Consider the following 21,908-nt stretch of genomic DNA (forward strand, 5'->3'; position numbering starts at 1 on the left):
GGTGAAATGACATTGTATTGTTAAATAGGGGCCGTGCACAATTCTGATTTGATGGAGACAGGCGTGAGAGCACGGAGGAACATCTGGAGTAACTTCTGAAATGCCCGGTTTGCTGCCGCTGCTACTGTGCGATCAAGAATCTCCGGAGGGAAGGCCCCAAAATCCTCGGCTTTGCCTGCTGCTGGCAGCCGGGGCTGGGGTTGAAGCGTTCGGCCGAGCTAGTGCTTGGTGTCAGAAGGCTGGTTGGAGCTCGAAGTTTTCCGACGACTCAGAATCGGACTGTGGTCGGGTATGGCAGGGAAGAGTTTTCTTCCTTCTCCCGTCTGCTTGAGATGTGGGACTTTCGAGAGACTTTTAACTTTTTACCGTGCTAACGGCCTGTTCTTCATCAAGTTATGGTATTGCTTGCACTGTTGTAACTATATGCTACAATTATGTGGTTTTTGTCAATTTTTCAGTCTTGGTCTGTCCTGTGTTTCTGTGATATCACACCGGAGGAATATTGTATCATTTCTTAATCCGTGCATTACTAAATGACAATAAAAGAAGACTGCGTGTCCTCATAATCTAATCTAATTTAGTTTAGGTTTGGTCTGTTGAACGTCTACCATCCTGTTGGACCTTGGAGAGAGAGGGTGCATTTACAGTATTCTTATGAAATCATTGAAAACAGGTGATCCTCCAGTTTATTAAATCAAAAAACCGGGTGAACTGGTAAGCTAATGAGGAAAGTTAGATTAGTAATTACAAAGGGACTGTATACTTTTTCAGCCTCAATTTCAGTTTTTAATTTCCAAAGAGATCCTACCACTAAACATCTTTACCTCCCCACCCTCTCCACTTTCCGCAGGGATCACTCCCTCCCTCCCCACTAATTTCCCTCCCGGTACTTATCCCTGCAAGTGGCCAAGGTGCTGCATCTGCCCATACACCTCCTCCCTCCCCTCCATTCAGGGCCCCAGGTGCAAATCAGCTGGGGCCTACTGCATCCGATGCTCCTAATGCGGCCTCCTTCACATTGGTGAGACCCTTCGTAAACTGAAGTATTGTTTTGTGAAGTACCTCCGCTCCATCTGCCACAAGCAGGACTTCCCAGTGGTCAACATTTTAATTCAGATTCCCATTCCTGTTCTGACATGTCAGTCCATGGCCTCCACCTGTGCCAAGATGAGGCCATTCTCAGGGTGGAGGAGCAACATCTTATATTCCGTCTGGGTAGCATCCAACCTGATGGCATGAATACTGATTGCTTTCTCCCCTCTCCTCCTCTCTTCTTCTATTACCCACTCAGCCTCCTACTTCTTTTCACCTGCCTATTGCCTCCCCTCCTTCCCTTTCTCCTATGATCCACTCTCCTCTCCAATCAGATTCCTTCTTCTCCAGCCCTTGACTCATCTCATCCACCTGGCTTCACTGATCACCTTCCTGCTAGCCTCCATTCCCTCCTCCTACCTTTTTATTTTGGCATCTTCCTGCTTCATTCTCAATCCTGAAGAATGGTCTCTACCAAAACATCAACTATCTATTCATTTCCATGGATGCTGCCTGACCTGCTGAGTTCCTCCATTTTCCTCCATGTGCTGCTTGGATTTCCAGCATCTGCAGACTTTCTCATGTTTTTAACTTTTAGTAAATTGTTGACAGGTTTTGGGATTTTTCTTTTGATTTGACATGATACATAACATTGGGTAGATTAGCTCAAAAATCCAACTTCAATATATTTTAAATTTCGAAAATGAGAGTAAAATTTCAAAATTGTTGTGGGGGTTGAATACTTCTTCAAGGCACTGTATACAGTTCATGCTAGAATCATTTGATGGTTGAGTGAAAGTGTAAGCACTACATCAGAAGACAACTTTAACTGCGACTTCAATTCAGAACTGAGGCAACATTACAATATCCCATAAATAACAGACTGCTCTCTTTTTCTGTCCATTGTTCAGGTGATGTCAAGTCATAAATAAGAGCTTGGAATTTGGCCAAAGACCTACACATTCTCCATCAATCAAAACAAACTGTGGATCTTTGCTCTGTGCAAATCATCGATGTGTTTACATTACAAAATTGATTGACTGTAAAGCATTTTGGAATGTGATAAAGTGCATTATTAATTGTCCTCCTTTAGCATTGTCTATCACTTCAAGATTAAGCACAAATGCAGATCAATCCAGTATCATAGGAATTTCAAATGCCTCTGGAACAATGAAATAAACCATAAATGTGTCAAGATAAATCTTATAATACCACCAACAAAGGAATCACTTATTTGAATGGTCTGCAGAAATCAATCAAAAGGAGCTGAATTTGTTTATTATTCAAGAAAATCGAAACAACTAAAATTCTTTTCATTCAAGGACAATGAGCCATTTATGACAAGTACCTAGGTGTAGCAATGAAGTTGATAGAGGCAACAGTACCCAGTACTTGGTGAGAAAGCACAAGGTTTTGGTGTTTGGTAGTTTTGATAGTCCAAGATACCCTGTAAACAAGTCCTAGGCCACAGACCCTTAAATTAAGATAAACTGTTCCTGGCATTGATAAGGTGCCGCCTGACTTTCCCCCGAAAAACTGAAGTTTTTAAACACATATTAAATGTGTTCAAGTTTACAAACTGCCAATTTTCTTGCATCAGAACTGATTTGAAGAGGCCAATGCATGACTTCTAAAATTACAATTTATTACAATTGCAAGTTATTAGGCTCAATCTTTTCAATATAATTTTCTCACATTCCTACTCATTTTCTTTAGCCCTTCTGTGGGTTGTAGTCCATTAATATTCCCTGGATTCTGAAGTAGCGTCACAGCACTGAAAAGCAGCAAATATAATGGAGGGATTCAGAAAGGAATAAACTATGGTGCAGTTATAGCTTAATATGTAACATTGGGATCTTACATAAAAGGGTACTACCAGTATATATAGAGAAATTAGCACAGGAGGTCACAGGTTTAGGTGAAAGGTGAAACAGTTATAGAACACTGCAGCACAGAAATAGGCCTTTCAGCCCATCTAGTCTGTGCCAAACTATTAATCTGTCTTGTCCCTTTGACCTGCTCCTGGACCATAGCCCTCCATTTCCTTCTCAACCATGTGCCTATCCAATTTCTCTTATGTTTAAATCAAACCCACATTCACCACTTCCAGTCAGCTTGCTCCATTCTCTCACTACCCCAAGCAAAAGAAAATTTCCCCCTCATATTCTCTTGAACCTTTCACCTGTCACCCTTAACCCATGATCCCTAGTTGTAGTTTCACTCAGTGGAAAAAGCATGCTTGCATTACCCTGTCTATACCCCTCAATTTTGTATACCTCCATCAATTCTCCCCTCATTCTTCTACACACTGGGGAATAAAGTTCTAAAATATTCAATCATTTCCTATAACTCAGGTCCCCAAGTCCTGGCAACATCCTTGTAAAATTTCAACCATCTGTTATCAGCCTCCTGCTTTTCCCATGATGCCAATTCATTTACCTCATCTTGAATGCCAAGCGACCAAACCTTCTTGAGCAACCTCCCATGTGGATCCTTGTCAAAAGTCTTGCTAAAGTCCATGTAGACAACATCCACACACTTGCTTTCATTACCATTCCTGGTGACTTCCTCGAAAAATTACTAGATTGGTTGCACTTGACCCACCATGCACAAAGCCATGCTGACTATCCCTAATCAGTCCATGTCTGTCCAAATACTTATTTATATCTGGTCCTTTAGAATACCTTCCAATAACTTACTGTGGCTGACAGGCTCATTCTCCTGTAATGTCCTGGTTTATTTTCAAAGTCTTTCTTAAACAACATTAGCTCAGCAACCCGCCTGTGTCTAGGGACGTTGTAAATATCTCTGCTAAGGCCCCTGCAATTTCTGCACTGGCCTCCCACAGGGTCTAAGGATACACCTCGTCAGGCCCAGAGGGGTTATCCACCCTAATTTGCCCCAAGACAGTGATCTTATAGGGTCCATGCCCTCTCTGCTGCATTGTCTCAAATCTATGACTCATTGTACAAACACAGATGCAAAAAATCCATTTAAGATCTTCCCCATCTTTTTCACTCCATGCATAGATGATAACTCTGACCTTCCAGAGGATCAATTTTAACCCTTGCTATTCTTTTGCTCCTAATATATCTGTAGAAGCCCCTGGAATTCTCCTTCACCTTGTCTGTTAGTGGAACCTCCTGATCTTTTAGGCCTCCAGATTGTCTTCTTAAATGTTCTCCCGCATTTCTTTTTTCCTCAAGTATCTCATTTGCTCCTTCCTGCCTATACCTGCTACGCACCTCCTCCTTTTTCTTAACCAGGCCCTCAACATCTCTTGAAAACCAAGGTTCCATTAACCTGTTCTCCTTGTTTGTATTCTGACGGGCATATAAAAACTCTGTGCTCTCAAAATTTCACTTTTGAAGACCTTCCACTTACCAAGAACATCTTTGCCAGTAAACAACCTATCTCAATTAATCCACACTTGCCAGATCTTTTCTGATACCATCAAAATTAGCCTTTCTCCAATTTAGAATCTCAACCTGAGGACCAGACCTAATTAGCTTGAAACCAACTGCACTATGATCACTAGATGGAAAGTGTTCCCCTACACAAGATTCTGTCACCTGCCCTGTCTCATTCCCCATTAGGATATCTAGCATCATACTCTCTCTAGTTGGGACCTCTATTAAGGAAACTTTCCTTAACATATTTAACAAACGCTTTCGCATCCAGCCCTTTTACAGTATGGGAGTCCCAGTCAATGTGTCAAATTAAAATCACCTATTATCAGAACCTTATGTTTGATGCAACAGTCTGCGACCTCTCTACAAATTTGCTCTTTTAAATCTTGTGGACCATTGGGTAGTCTCTAATATAACTGCTGGATGGTCTATAATAAAATCCCATTAACACGGTCATACTTTTCTTATTCTTCATTGCTCCCCATAAACTCTCACTAGATGAGCTATCCAGTCTGTCCAAAATGAGAAATGTTGTGACATTTCCCTGACTAGCAGTGCCACCTTTCTCCCCTTAATCCCTCTCACTCTGTCACATCTAAAACAATGGAATCCTGGAACATTCAGTTGCCAGTCCTGCCCCTACTGCAACCAAGTCTCACTAATGACTACAATGTCATAATTCTACATGCTGATCCATGCCTAAACGCATCCATCTTTCCTACAATACTCTTTGCATCGAAATATACAACTCAGAACATTACTTCCTACCATGCTCAACCTTTCAATTCCTGCCAAAAGTGTGTAGGCTGAACAAAATCTTTCCTCACAACTACTCCACTATCTGATATGGTGCTCTAGTTCCCATCCCACTACAATTTTAAATTATACCCTGCACCTCTTGCCCCTCCCCCTCCCTGGTGAAGTACTAGCACCCCTTCCTGGATTCTGAGGGGAATCTTCTTCACACAAAGTGTGGTACAAATGTGGAATGAGCTGCCAGCAGAAGTGGTCAATGTGAATTTAAGACAAGTTTGGACAGGTACATGGATGAAGGGGGTATGGAGGGATATGATCAAGTAGTTGAGACTAGGCAGAAAGTCAGGTTGGCATGGATGAAATGAGCCGAAGGGGCTTTTTCTGTGCTATATACTCTATGACTCTACTTAATAAGGTGCCGCATAAAAATTTACTATATAAGCGTGTGCAGATCAGGGTTCTCATCGAGTTTCTCATACAAATGGAGGGTGCAATAGTTCGATCTAAAACCAGTGTATTATGCCTAAACAAGGGAGGCTACAATCCGATGAGGGAGAAGTTGGACAGGGTAGATTAGGAACACATTCTATATGGTGGGATGGTTGAAGAACAGTGAAAGGCTTTCAAAGAGATTTTTCATGGTGCTCAACAGAAGTACATTCCAGTTAAAAGCAAGGACAATAAGGGTGGGGAGAGCCTGCCATGAAAAACTAAGGAAATAAAGATGGCATCAAACTAAAAGCTTGTGCATACAAAGTTGCCAACGGTAATGGGAAACTGGAAGATTGCAAAAACTTTAAAAAGCAACAAAGAACCACTAAGCGAGCAATAAAGAAAGGAAGATAGATTATGAAAATAAACTAGTACAAAATATAAAAATTGATAGTAAAAGATTTTGTAATTATATAAAAAAGGATGGCAAAGTGAATATAGGTGCCTTGGAGGACGAGAAGGGGTCATTGATATTAGGTAATGAGGAAATGGCGGAAGTTTTGAATGTCTATTTTGTGTCAGTTGTCACGGTGGTGTAACATGCTGAGGAGAGATGACATGGATGCGATGGGAAATGAGGACCTTGATACAATAGGTATGTTGCATCCAGAATTATTTCCAGTTAGCAGACAATTTCCTTCCACACCGCTCTGACGGACTGGGAAGTCGTGTACGAGGCAAGTTACAGCAGTCGTTTGTCATTTTAGCTATCAATAAAGAGGTAGTGCTGAGCAAACTTGTGAGCCTAAAGATAGAAAAGTCCCCTGGTCCTGATGGGATGCATTTCAGGGTACTGAAAGAAATTGCAGAGGTTATAGTTGAGACTCTGGTGATAACTTACCAAAATTCTCTGGACTCTGGGTAGGTCCCAGCAGATTGGAAGAAGGCAAATGTCTTGCCACTGTTCAAAAAAAGGATGTAGGCAAAAGGCAGGTAACTATAAGCCAGTTAGTTTAACATCTGTAGTTGGAAAAATGCATGAAGCTATCATTAAAAGAAGAAATAGCGAGGCATCAGGAAAGAAATGGATCCATCAGGTAAATGTAGCATGAGAAGAGATTGAGGTGCCTGGTACTGTACTCGCTGGAATTCAGAAGAGTGAGAGGAGATCTTATGAAAACATATAAAAGTATAAAAAGAATAGATAAGATAGAAGCAAGAAAGTTGTTTCCACTGGTAGTTGAGACTAGAACCAGGGGACATAGCCTCAAGATTCGGGGGAGTAGATGCAGTACGGAGATGAGGAGGGACTGCTTTTCCTAGAGAGTGGTGAATCTGTGGAATTCTCTGCCCTATGAAGCAGTGGAGGCCACCTCAGTAAGTACATTTAAGACAAGGTTAGATAGATTTTTGCATAGTAGGGGAATTAGGGGTTATGGGGAAAAGACAGGTAGGTGCAGACGAGTCCATAGCCAGATCAGCCATGATCTTATTGAATAGCGGAGCAGATTTGACGGACCAGATGGCCTACTCCTGCTCCTATTTCTTATGTTCGTAATTCTACAGGCAATTAGGAACTCAGTTCACAGTATGTTTCTGACATGAACTGATTGGATTATGGACAGGTCACAGTAATAGAACCCTACCTGGGGTGGATCTCTATGCAAGGAATTATATTCTTGCATTGGAAACAATGCAGAGAAGGTTCACTGCATTGACGATTGGGTGAAGAATGACGTCAGAAGACGTGTAGAATAGACTGTACCTACACTTATTTAGAAGGATAAGAGGTAATTTTATGGAAATAGTTTTGAGAGATATATACAGCACATGTTGGTTGCTGGAAGAGGTTTCTGCATTCAGGTTTTCTCGAACAAAGAGCATGCTTACAGAATAAAGAACTAGCCAGCTAAGGTGAAGTTGAGGTTTTTTTTTGTTGAGTTGTTGGAATTTTCTTCTCCATGTGCTGTGGAATTGGAGTCATTGCATATATTCAAGGTACAGAGTGACATTCGTATAAAGCAGTCATTGGTTATGGGAACATGATGTTAACACCAGTAGTTTACAAATTCATCTTGTTGAATCTCAGTGTTGGACTGAAGGACTGATTGTCCTGCTCTTTCGTCTGATATGGCTGAATTAATACGAAATTCCACAAGGGACATTGCTGTACAAGCACCATCACCTCAAACTTACCCTGGTTTAAGGGGTAGCCTGAAAAATCACTTTTGCAAAGCACACAGAATGGCGAATTAATAGTCAGGTCACCATGCAGATTTTTTGAACCTCAAATATTCCCTGAACTTTATGATTTGATTGGAACAGTTCCTCCTACTTGTTAATTCTTTTCTTTGTTCTCCTGCATCGCCCAACTGCTGTATATTTTAACTTTTTTTAAAATACTAAAGCACATGTTCCTTATTAATAGATACATTTCTGGAGACTTCTGCTCGATAAGTATAAAGGTGCAGCACACAAGAGCTGTGGACAACACACATGAATCTTCCTTATTTCTGGCAGACATTTCCTACCCGGCCAAGCAGCTAAGCGATAAAAGCTCAAGAGCTGCCAGAATTAACTACAGAATCATTAAATCTCATAACCAGTATCAACCTATTGGACTAGCACAAAATTAGTATGCATGGCTCAGCTGGTCACTGTTAGATCAAATAGACTGATTTTTGGATTTACAACAGAGAGATATGATCGGAATAATTTTCTGGATCAGTACCATCAATTTGCTTCCTTATTTTCTGTACACTCCACATTTTTTGAGCTTTGTAAGATAAAAGCCAGACTTACGTTGCGCCAATGCACCTTGTATTTGATAGCCTAGAACAATTGCTGCTCTCTGTATATCTACTTTGTTGATGAGGTTGGCTGCTTCATTTGCATTGAGGCGCTCCCCATTCTGCTTCTCCACAAAGTATATGAGTTCAGCTGGACTCCCATCACCAATAATCTTAGTGATATTCACAACCTGCAAACCAACAGAGATGTGGAGATTTTGAAACTTGATTTAAAACATGCGTAACTGGAACTTAACTGAAATTCATAACTGAGTGGTGCTAATGCATTTAGGCATTTTCAACAATAACAGAAGGAATATGGAAGAGAAAGGATTTGCAAATCTATGATGGAGGCCAGACTAACAGCAAACTGTAGGATAGTTGTTGAGAAGAAATGGACGACACCAACATCATGGGAAAAGATGGCAATGATCCAAGAGGCCAGCAATAATTATTCTGAAATCCTTACATAGTTGGTTGCACCTTTACTACAGAGTTGAAATACAAAGTATTATATTGCACCATAGCCTTGATTCATCCACTAAAGCACTATGCTGTGTCATGAACTGCATCATGGAAATGCCAATTATATTAACTTGTGGCTCTTGATGTTTGCTCAGATGAACATACAAACTTCTCAATCAGCAGTGCTGCAGAGAACATTCCTTCCTAGTTTTATGCAAAATACAGTTGCTTATTAATTTAACCTTGTGTATCTTTGCTGAATATGCTCATGTTCAACAGTAACTTATTTATTTTGCAGAATTGCTTGAGGCAACAAAGTATTTACATATTCTGTTCAATTTTTAAAATTCTTCTGATGTCCCTAGTTCACTAGTCCAACAGAATTGATTAATACAACAAGGTTATGAATTAGGATAGTAAGAGCACACCCCAATAAGAGCATTTAAATTAGTTGGTCTCTTAAACAGCTAGTGGAGAAGTCCCCTGAGAATGATTGATTAAAATTGATAGGTTCGAAATTCTACAACAGACAGTTTAAGAAACAAAATGATCAAGTGGGAGAAATATTTTCAATAGCAATGATACATTCTGCCTCTTTGCAATACCTTCTATGACAGAATCGCTTCTAAATTGCTTGTGGACAGCATGATGGAGCAGCAGTTAGCGCTGACCTCAGCTATCATCTCAGTGGATTTGTACATTCTCTCGGTGACCAGATGGATTTTCTCCCATGAAGCATGCCAGTAGATTAACTGCCTACTATAAACTACCCTCTAACGCAGACAAATGGTAGAAGAATCAAAAAAGAGTTTATGTAAATAAGACCATAAGACACAGGAGCAGAATTAGGCCATTTGGCGCATCGAGTCTGCTCCGCCATTCAATCATGGCTGACCCTTTCTTTGTGTGAGGGAGAATGTTGCAGAGATAGGGGCAGAATAGTGAAATGCTAGATAACTTCATTGTCCTCCCAAAGGCATTATTTATACTTCTATCCAACATTATTTCAAAAAAAAAAAGTGGGGCAAATCTATACACATTCATTGTGCAGATACTGTGTCTATAAAGAATTTACCCCCTTGAAAGTTTTGATGTTTTATTGTTTTACAACATTGAATCACAGTGGATTTAATTTGGCTTATTTGACAATGATCAACAGAAAAAGACTGTTGTGTCAAAGTGAAAACAGATCTAAATGAATAAAGTGATCTAAATTCATTACAAATATAAAACACAAAATAATTGATTGAATAAGTATTCACCCCCTTCAAGTCAGTATTTAGTAGATGCACCTTTGGCAGGAATTACACGCTTGAGTCTGTGTGGATAGGTCCCTATCAGCTTTGCATATCCAGATACTGTAATTTTTCCCCATTCTTCTTTACAAAACTGCTCAAGCTCTGTCAGATTGCACGGGGATCATGAGTAAACAGTCCTTTCAAGTCGAGCCACAAATTCTCAGTTGGATTGAGCTCTAGACTCTGGATTTAGCCACTCCATATTAATCCTGTGTATCCTGCTTTATGCTTGGGGGTCATTGTCTTGTTGGAAAACAAATTTTCTACCAAGACCCAGTTCTCTTTCAGACTGCATCAGGTTTTCCTCCAGAATTTCCCTGTATTTTGCAACATTCATTTTACCCTCTACCTTCACAAGTCGTCTAGGACCTGCTGCAGTGAAGCATCCCCATAGCATCATGCAGCTACCATAGGCTTCACAATAGGGTTGGTAAGTTTTTGATGATGTGTGCTGCTTGGCTCACGCCAAACATAACATTTAGTCTGATGGCCAATAAGCTCAATTTTGGTTGCATAAGAGCATAGAACCTTCTTCCAACTGATTTCAGAGTCTCCCACATGCCTTTTGGCAAACTCTAGCCGAGATTTTATGTGAGGTTTTTTCAACAGTAGCTTTCTCTTTGCCACTCTCCCATAAAGCTGCGACTGGTGAAGCAGCTGGACAGCAGTTGTTTTATGCGCAGTCTGTCCTATCTCAGCCACTGAGGTTCGTAACTCCTCCAGGGTTGTCTTAGATCTCTTGGTGGCCTCCCTCACTAGTTCCCTTCTTGCACAGTCACTCAGTTTTTGAGGACAACCTGCTCCAGCAGATTGACAGCTGTGCCATATTCTTTCCATTTTCTGATGGTTGACTTAACTGTAATGCAAGAGATATTCAGTGACTTGGAAATTTTCTTGTATCCATCTCTCCTGACTTGTGCTTTTCAATAACCTTTTTCTCAGAGTTGCTTGAAGTGTTCTTTTGTCTTCATGGTGTAGTTTTTGCAAGGACACTGACTCACCAGCAGTTGGATTTTCCAGATACAGGTGTATTTTTACTACAATTAATTGAAACACCTTGACTGCACATAGATCTCCAAAAACAGATCTCCATTTAACTAATTATGTGTCTTCTAAAAGCAGTTAGCTGCACCAATGATGATTTGGTGTATCATATCAAAGGGGGATGGAATACTTATGCAATCAATTATTTTGCATTTTATATTCATAATTAATTTAGATAACTGTAGAGATTTGTTTTCACTTTGACACGAAAGTCTTTTTCTATTGATCGGTGTAAAAAAAAGCGCCAAGTTCAATCCACTGTGAAAACTTCCAAAGTGGTGGGGTGGGGGGGAATACTTTTTTTATAGGCATTGTATTTACAGCAGGAGGGCTCAGTCAATTTATATTATTAACTGCAGTGGAAAGTAAACACTCACACAAACTTCAAAATAGAGCTTTCCAAAAAATACTCTAAACAAACACATTCTCTGTGGTTATGTATAAAGCAAATTAAATGTAACCTCTCCAAAAAAAAAGTACGATGGGATTTCCTATATTAATGATATTTGCAAAAAGAACAATTTAATGAATACCACTTGTGTTTTGACTATGTTATATTATATAAAGTTTAAAATATCAGCTGATTTGCAGGGAGATGGGAACCAGAGTGCCAGAGCTGACAGTGTGGCTGGGGTGAAAATAAATGATGTTGAAAGTTCAAGCAAAGCTGCTGATAGAAAGGTTGTGAGTAGTGGTAAAAATCTTCTGAGGTGTATATATTTCAATGCTAGGAGTATTGCAGGGAAGGCGGATAAGTTGAGGGTGTGGATTGACACGTGGAATTATGACGTTATAGCAATTAGTGAAACTTGGCTACAGGAGGGGCAGGACTGGCAGCTTAATATTCCAGGGTTCCGATGTTTCAGATGTGATCGAGGCAGAGGAATGAAAGGTGGGGGAGTAGCATTGCTCGTTAGGGAAAATATTACAGCAGTGCTCAGGCAGGACAGATTAGAGGGCTTGTCTACTGAGTTCTTATGGGTGGAGCTGAAAAACAGGAAAGGTATGGCCACATTAGTGGGATTGTATTACAGACCACCCCATAGTCAACGAGACTTGGAAGAGCAAATCTGCAGAGAGATAGCAGGCAACTGCAGGAAACATGAAGTTGTGGTGGTAGGGGATTTTAATTTTCCATACATTGATTGGGACTCCCATACTGTTAGGGGTATAGATGGTTTAGAGTTTGTAAAATGTGTTCAGGAAAGTTTTCTAAATCAATATATAGAGGGACCAACTAGAGGGGATGCAATATTGGATCTCCTGTTAGGAAACGAGTTAGGACAAGTGACGGAAGTCTGTGTAGGGGAGCACTTTGGTTCCAGTGATCAAAACACCATTAGTTTCAATTTGATCATGGACAAGGATACATCTGGTCCTAGGGTTGAGGTTCTGAACTGGAAGAAGGCCAAATTTGAAGAAATGAGAAAGGATCTAAAAAGCGTGGATTGGGACAGGTTGTTCTCTGGCAAAGATCTGATTGGTAGGTGGGAAGCCTTCAAAGGGGAAATTTTGAGAGTGCAGAGTTTGTATGTTCCTGTCAGGATTAAATTGAATAGGAATAAGGAACCTTGGTTCTCAAGGGATATTGCAACTCTGATAAAGAAGAGGGAGTTGTATGAAATGTATAGGAAACAGGGAGTAAATCAGGTGCTTGAGGAGTATAAGAAGTGCAAGAAAATACTTAAGAAAGTAATCAGGAGGGCTAAAAGCAGACATGAGGTTGCCTTGGCAGTCAAAATGAAGGATAATCCAAAGAGCTTTTACAGGTATATTAAGAGCAAAAGGATTGTAAGGGATAAAATTGGTCCTCTTGAAGATCAGAGTGGTCGGCTATGTGCGGAACCAAAGGAAATGGGGGAGATCTTAAATAGGTTTTTTGCGTCTGTATTTACTAAGGAAACTGGCATGAAGTCTATGGAATTGAGGAAATCAAGTAGTGAGATCATGGAAACTGTACAGATTGAAAAGGAGGAGGTGCTTGCTGTCTTGAGGAAAATTAAAGTGGATAAATCCCCGGGACCTGACAGAGTGTTCCCTCGGACCTTGAAGGAGACTAGAAATTGCAGGGGCCCTGGCAGAAATATTTAAAATGTCACTGTCTATGGGTGAGGTGCCGGAGGATTGGAGAGTGGCTCATGTTGTACCGTTGTTTGAAAACGGATCGAAAAGTAATCCGGGAAATTATAGGCTGGTGAGTTTAACGTCGGTAGTAGATAAGTTATTGGAGGGAGTACTAAGAGACAGAATCTACAAGCATTTGGATAGACAGGGGCTTATTAGGGAGAGTCAACATGGCTTTGTGCGTGGTAGGTCATGTTTGACCAATCTGTTGGAGTTTTTCAAGGAGGTTACTAGGAAAGTGGATGAAGGGATGTCAGTGGATATTGTCTACATGGACTTCAGTAAGGCCTTTGACAAGGTCCCGCATGGGAGGTTAGTTAGGAAAATTCAGTCGCTAGGTATACATGGAGAGGTGGTAAATTGGATTAGACATTGGCTCAATGGAAGAAGCCAAAGAGTCGTAGTAGAGAACTGCTTCTCCGAGTGGAGGCCTGTGACTAGTGGTGTGCCACAGGGATCAGTGCTGGGTCCATTGTTATTTGTCATCTATATCAATGATCTGGATGATAATGTGGTAAATTGGATCAGCAAATTTGCTGATGATACAAAGATTGGAGGTGTAGTAGGCAGTGAGGAAGGTTTTCAGAGCCTGCAGAGGGACTTGGACCAGCTGGAAAAATGGGCTGAAAAATGGTAGATGGAGTTTAATACAGACAAGTGTGAGGTATTGCACGTTGGAAGGACAAACCAAGGTAGAACATACAGGGTTAATGGTAAGGCACTGAGGAGTGCAGTGGAACAGAGGGATCTGGGAATACAGATACAAAATTCCCTAAAAGTGGCGTCACAGGTAGATAGGGTCGTAAAGAGAGCTTTTGGTACATTGGCCTTTATTAATCAAAGTATTGAGTATAAGAGCTGGAATGTTATGATGAGGTTGTATAAGGCATTGGTGAGGCCGAATCTGGAGTATTGTGTTCACTTTTGGTCACCAAATTACAGGAAGGATATAAATAAGGTTGAAAGAGTGCATAGAAGGTTTACAAGGATGTTGCCAGGACTTGAGAAACTCAGTTACAGAGAAAGGTTGAATAGGTTAGGACTTTATTCCCTGGAGCGTAGAAGAATGAGGGGAGATTTGATAGAGGTATATAACATTATGATGGGTATAGATAGAGTGAATGCAAGCAGGCTTTTTCCACTGAGGCAAGGGGAGAAAAAAAACCAGAGGACATGAGTTAAGGGTGAGGGGGGAAAAGTTTAAAGGGAACATTACGGGGGGCTTCTTCACACAGAGAGTGGTGGGAGTATGGAATGAGCTGCCAAATGAGGTGGTAAATGTAGGTTCTTTTTTAACATTTAAGAATAAATTGGACACATACATGGACGGGAGGTGTGTGGAGGGATATGGTCCGTGTGCAGGTCAGTGGGACTAGGCAGTGAATGGTTCGGCACAGCCAAGAAGGGCCAAAAGGCCTGTTTCTGTGCTGTAGTTTCTATGGTTTTTTTTCTATGTGAATACAAGTATCAATGCCAAAGCACATGCACATTGATGCTGGCTGATTTCTCAGATCACTGAGAATGAATGCTAGGTCAAGTTACTGGAGGACAGTTTGTGCCCATGGTGGCATACAGTAAGCCACAGAAAGCAGAAGGGATAATATTGCTAAGTCATTAACTCCATTTTCCACTGCTGAAATCACTGTTATTTTATCCAATAAACACTTTATCAGGCATGCAAAGGGGAAAAATAGAGGAAAAAGTACCTACACTTAGAGAAAGCAAAATCAATGTTAAGATTCAAAATCTACCACTACTACGTCGACTCAGGCCTAGGGGGCCAGTGTCGGACACAGTGACGGACTCTCCACTTCTCCCTCTCCCTCATCAGTGTGATCAGTTCATCTACATTAGCCGTGCCACTATCTTCTAGGAGCGTGTTGACCATAGTCTTGGGAGGGCGCCCAGGGTTCATCCTCCCATACTTGGGCTCCCATATGATGACTAGACTGGCAAGTAGCTCAGGGTGGCGAAGACAGCGCCCCGCTAGTTGCAGTCCTCTCGCCTCAAAATCACTCCCACAGAAGGAATGCATTTTCAGAGGTAACCATTACCAAATATATGAGTGCACCCAGGGTACTTACAGTGAGATTGAGAGAATATTTATAAGACAATTACAAGCCACACAAAGGAAGAGGTTTAGCCTGAATAAACTTCACACTGCGCAAGTTTTAAATAAGTAAAATCTTTAAAATAAATTTTGCTGGGATCATAATCCAAACAATGCAAATTTCTTTGAAAAATTTAATAACCAACTTTAATAAAAATGAATAGCACTTAGGAGCTTATCATAAAGTGCTCAGCAGCAACTTCAGTGTATTTGATCAGAGGTAAAGTAAGCTACTATCCAATATACATAGAAAGAAAAGTTCAGAAAGCAAAGTACATAATGGGGGTAAATAAACCCAAGGAAATTCTCTGATAGATTTGCTTCAGTTTATTAAAAATAAATAATTAGTTTATTTACTCAGCAGGTCAGACAGCATCTGTGTAAAAAGTTACCATTTCATAAGGTAACAAGAAAATAGGAGCAAGACCAGGCCCCTCAAGCCTGCCCCACCAAACAGACCTACCTGACCTCAACCCTTCTTCGCCATTACACTCAATTCTTTAGTTTTTAAATAGTTATCTATTTTCACCTTAAGGATATTTAATGACATGACCTCCCCCACTGGGGGAGCAGGGAATTTCAGTGATTCACCATTTTATATTCCTCAGTTTCAAATGAGCAGCTTCTTATTTTGCAGCTCTATTTCCTTGCCCATAACTTACATACCAATGAAACAGAATCAAAGACAAAGAAATCTGCAGATGCTGGAAATCCAAGCAACACACACAAAATGGTGGAGGAACTCAGAAGGCTAGGTAGCATCTTTGGAAAAAAGTAAACAGTCGATGTTTAAGGCTGAGACCCTTCATCAGGACTCAATAGGAAACAGAATCAAGATTATTATCAATTAATATACATCTTCAAATGTTGTCGTTTTGTAGCAGCAATACAGTGTAATACAGAGTGAAAAATACCCTTAAAATAAAACATACAAACAAAATAAAAAAGTGCAAAAAGAGAGCAAAATTAGTGAGACAGGCACCCTCTGACACCTTATCTTTTTGTCCAGTCCCAATGAAGGGTCTCAGCCCGAAACATTGATTATACTCTTTTCCATTTATGCTACCTGGCCTGCTGAGTTCCTCCAGCATTGTATGTGTGTCACTGAGATAATTCATGGATTCATGAACAGTTCAGAAATCCAGCCGTGAAGGGGAAGAAGCAGATGCTAAAACATCAAGTGTGTGTCTTCAGGCTTCTGTACCTGTACTCTGATGGTGGTAATGAGAAGAGGGCATGTCCTGAGTGGTGGGGGTCCTCAAAGATGGATGCCACTTTCTTGAGGCATCACCTTTTGTAGATGTCCTCGATGGTGGGGAGGCCTGTGCCCATGACGAAGCCAGCAGAGTTTACAATCCTCTAAAACTTTAGCCGTTTATGTGCCTCTGAATATCTACCCAATCAAACCACCTAAAGATCTGATATGTCCAATTACAGATGTCCTCCATTCTTCACAACTCCAAAGAATACAGACCCAAGCTGTAGAGCCTTTCTTGAAAGGACAATCCTTTCACCTCAGGAATTAGCCCAGTAGCCTGGTAAATTTCAGCCACTTTCACTGGATTCAAATAGAATTTTTTCTCAGTTTTGATAACAGGCCATGAACAGAAAATTTGGCTGATCTGCTGTGGTCAGATTTTCATGCTTGTATTTCAGATTTCCAACGTTTGAAGGCTGTGCTTTTCTCAGTTATAGATGGATAAGTTACCAATAATGCACAATCAAGTAAGGACTTCCTAGCTTGAAAGTAAAAGAACCTTCTTTGCACATCGTATGGTTTTCTACTTGGTGGGTTGCCTCCAAGCATTCTTGGAGAGTTTCCTGAGGAAGTTTGAGGAAGGTTGATGAAGAAAAGGCAGTGGACATTGTCTACATGAACTTTACCAAGACCTTTTAAGTGTAAGAGCATAATCGACCGTTTACCAAATCCTGCATAAGACACTGGTCTAGAAGATTCAGGATGACACAGTCCATTGGATTCAACATTCTTAGTGGGAGAAGCCAGAGAGGCCTTTGACTAATGGTGTGCTGCAGGGATCAATAATAGGTCCATTTTTGTATATCAACTATATCAGTGGCTCCCAACCTTTTTTTATGCAATGGACCCCCTACCATTAACCGAAGGGTCCATGGACCCCAGATCAAAAGATAATGTGGTAAACTGGATCAGCAAATTTATGGATGACATCAAGATTGGGGTTATAACGGACAGTGTTGAAGGCTTTCAAAGCTGTGAAAATAAGCTGAAAAATGGCAGATGGAATTTAGTACAGGGCACAGGGGAATGTGATAGAACTGAGCGACCTGAGAATACAGACTCAGAATTCCTTGAAAGTGTTGCAACGTGTAGATACAGTTTTGAAGAGCACATGTGACACATTGATCTTCATAAATTAGAGTATTGAGTACAGAAGTTGGTATTTTATGTTGAAGTTGTACAAGGCATTGTTGAGACCAAATATATGTACAATTCTGATAGCCTATCGACAGGAAGGATATCATAAGTTTGAAAGAGTGCAGAATAGCTGTAACTGTCTGGTAGAAAGGCAGGAACAATTTAAGAAAGCATGCTGGGAGACTGAATCAAATAGGCCAAGATACTTTCAACTGAACCCACCTTATGATTCTTCTGCATATTTTTGTTTGCAAGCACCTTACCACATATTTCTTTATTCAAATGAGGTTTGGAGATAAAAACATAAATATAAATGTACTGGCAGCTGGAGTGGCATGTACTGCACTTCTTTAAGACCACAAGACACAGGAGCAAAATTAGGCCATTCGGCCCATCAAGTCTGTTCCACCACTCCATCATGACTGATTTATTATCGCTCTCAACCCCATTCTTCTGAAGGTATACACTGGAGGTATGATATACACGTCAGTAGTGGAGGTTAATAGTAATTATAACTTACTAATAACACTACTTTGTGTTACTCAGAGGTAAAAAAATGAGTTTGTTCATGACTGTGAATTAATACCCAGTTACAATCCACAGCGCAGTGTTTGTTTTGTACACCACATCCTAAGTTTCATGTTACAGTCTGCTATTTGAGCAGTTTGTGCATTAATAATGGTCATCACGTTTTTGAGCTTGCACAGTGGGATGGGCACAGTCAGTCATAATCATCACTCCAGCTCATAGCTGGCACTCCAGGCTTTATAGTGTGTTGACATTGCCTTTATTAATGGAAAGCAGCCAGTAAGTAGATTGGGGTGTCCAGGGAGCTAGTTTCAGCTTTGAAAGTAAAGAAAATTGAAGGAAAAAAAAAATGACTCAATACACAATTTTAAAAATATTCTTAATAAATGAGCAGTTTGGCTCTTTTGAGAACTGTAGGGCTTTGTGCTCGTGATCCTTCTGGCATTGGAGGTCTCAATCAATTGGGATTCTCAAACTTCTGTTTGTCTAATTGGAAAGCTGAGATTTGCTTTCAGATGCCATAGTATCTGTCATACACCTGGCCCTGACAAACCTAGAAAACAAGGACAATTATGTCAGAATGTTCTTTGTGGATTTCAGTTTGGCATTCAACACTATTGTCTCAGACGTTGGTGAACAAACTCCTAGGTCTAAATACACCACTCCGCTGCAGGGTGCTGGACTTCCTAAATAACAGACCTCAGATAGTCAGGATGCATAACTGCTCCTCCCTCCATCATCCTGAACATAGGTGCCCCCCAGGGCTGTATGCTGAGCCCACTGCTGTACACTTTGCTCACACACGGCTGCACAGTCAAACACCCCGAGTAATCACAATATCAAGTTCGCCAATGACACAACAATGTCATCACCAGCATTAAGACAGCCTACAGAGAGGCTGTCTCCTTACTTATCCATCACCTCCCTCTAGTGTTTCTCCCCTTTCCTTCCTTCCATGGTCTTCTGTCCTCACCTATCTGATTCCTCTTCTTCCATTCCTTTAACTCAATCAACTTCCAAGCTCTTCCACCCCCTCTCCCAGTTTCACCTATCATCTGCCACCTTGTACTTTCACTACTCCCCCCACCTTTTTACTCTGAATTCTCCTTTCATTTCCAGTTCTGACGAAGAGTACTGGCCCAAAATGTCGACTGTTTACTCTTCACCTGGTTGCCGAGTTCCTCCAGCATTTTGTGTGTGTTGTTAGAGAGATGGAAAACCTTGAGGCCTGGTGCCAGGCAAATAACCTCTTCCTCAATGTCGATAAGACAAAGGAGATAGTTATCGACTTTAGGAGAATGCACACCACTCACACCCCTCTATATATGAGTGGCACAGCAGTAGAGCCTATGAGCAGTTTCAAACTTTTGGGAGTGCACATCTGACACAATCTCTTGTGGCCTGAGAACACAATCAAGAAAGCTCACTAACACTTCTGCTTTCTGAGGAGACTGAAAAAAGCTGGACTATGCACATCAATATTTACAACTTTCTACAGATGCACAGTAGAGAGCATCCTAACATGCTGTGTCGGTGTATGGTGCAGAAACTGCACTGTGGTGGACAGGACGGGTCTACAACAGGAAATCAAAACTGCCCAATGCATCACTGGCTCCAGCCTACCCACCAACAAGGACATATATACAGAGAGGTGTTGGAAAAAGGCTAGCAAAATCGTAAAGGATCCTACCCGCCCTGCTCAGGGACTGTTTTGTCCCAGTTCCATAGGGGAGAAAGCTATGTAGCATCCACACCAGGACCACCAAACTCAAAAAAAAAGTTACTTTCTCCAATCATTAAGGCTGATCAACACCTCTACCCATTAACCCACCCCACCTTTATCAATTCCTGTCTGTCATCTTATGTACAGACACTCCTGTACCTAGTGTCACTTTATGTACATACAGGTAGCCCCCGTTTTCCGGACGTTCGCTTTACGTCACCCCGCTGTTACGAAAGACCTACATTAGTTACCTGTTTTCGCTAACAGAAGGTGCTTTCACTGTTACGAAAAAAGGCAGCGTGTGAAAAAAGGCAGCGCCCGCCCAAACAGCCAAGCTCCTCCCCCGGAACTGCAGTCTAGCCGGCATTGCTTAAACACGTGCTTTATCTCCATTTATTTTGTGCATCCATTAGCAAGATGAGTTCTCAGGTATCGGAAAAGCCTAAAAGAGCTCGTAAGGGTGTTGCACTTAGCATAAAATTAGACATAATTAAGCATTTCGATCGTGGTGAACGAAGTAAGGACATTGTCTGCACGTTGAACTTGCCTGCATCCACCATTCACACTGTTTATACGCAGAGAAAAAGAATTTTGAAAGCTGCCGATGTTACTGCTGGTTCTGCTCGTAGCAAAGTGGTCTCTCTTAGTTAGCATCCAATAATGGATAAAATGGAAAGTCTACTGCTTGAGTGGATTGATGGGTGTACAAAGCGTGGTGTTCCGTTAAGTTTTCGTATACTTAAGGAGAAATCAGTCAGTCTTTTTAATAAGCTGAAACAGAAAGCACTGGACGATGGTGATGAAAGTGTTACGAAAGCTGAATTTAAAGGTAGTCATGGGTGGTTTGATCGGTTTCTGAGGCGAGGGCAGCTTCATAGTTTAAGCAGTGGTCCCCAACCTTCGGGCCACCGAACGATACCGGGCCACAAAAGACGCAGTGGTGCAGCGGTAGTTGGGACGCATCCAGCACATCTTTAAGAAAAAAGCCGAAATAAACGAGCTAATTAATTAGGTGCCGCCCAGCATGTAAATGTCGGCCCAGATCAGAGGCGATTGCCAATTGCATCAGGTGGTTATTCATATAAGCAAGTGTTTAACTGTGACGAAACTGTAATTTTTTGGAGTCTTCCCGATTCTGGTAAGTGAAACTACACTGTACATACATTATTTCTACTTTATATAGGCTGTCTATTTTTATGTGTTATTTGGTATGATTTGGCAGCTTCATAGCTTAAAGGTTACTGGACAGAGTGTCTCTGCCGAGAGCGCTTGCGCTGTGTTTTTGCCCAGAGCACTTCCGCGAGATTTTCACTGCGCTAGACAGTGCTGCAGAAAAGTATTTCTACTTTATATAGGCTGTGTATTTATCATATCATTCCTGCTTTTACTATATGTTACTGTTATTTTAGGTTTTATGTGTTATTTGGCATGATTTTGTAGGTTATTTTTTGGGTCTGGGAACACTCAAAAAATTTTCCCATATCAATAAATGGTAAATGCTTATTCACTTTACAACATTCCAGCTTACGAACCGTTTCATAGGAACGCTCTACCTTCGGATAGCAGGGAAAACCTGTATAATCAATCTACGCATACGAACACTGGACAACAAAAAGTTGCTTGCTGAATACTTCTGCGAGTATCTTATGGATTTTGGGCTGAATGATCGTGAAAAATCACCATGAAATTTCCCTGTCATGAACCATTTTTTTGAAATTGCCTATATTTATTATTCCAGAATAACTGATGCCAAAATTAAGGAAGGCATTTTTCTTCATCCACAAATCAAACAGGTCATCGAT

General features: G+C 41.0%; 1 protein-coding gene across 1 annotated transcript in view; it reads right to left on the bottom strand.

Annotated features, from left to right (window-relative positions):
* The window catches only part of LOC140202405 (uncharacterized), a 270,611-nt gene that overhangs the window by 58,042 nt on the left and 190,661 nt on the right, over positions 1 to 21,908 (bottom strand). Inside the window, exon 9 of the mRNA XM_072267279.1 lies at positions 8,433 to 8,610. Coding sequence (XP_072123380.1) covers positions 8,433 to 8,610 — 178 coding nt within the window. The remainder of the gene's footprint in view (positions 1 to 8,432; positions 8,611 to 21,908) is intronic.

Source organism: Mobula birostris, chromosome 9, assembly GCF_030028105.1.
Source record: "Mobula birostris isolate sMobBir1 chromosome 9, sMobBir1.hap1, whole genome shotgun sequence".
Lineage (NCBI taxonomy): Eukaryota > Metazoa > Chordata > Chondrichthyes > Myliobatiformes > Myliobatidae > Mobula > Mobula birostris.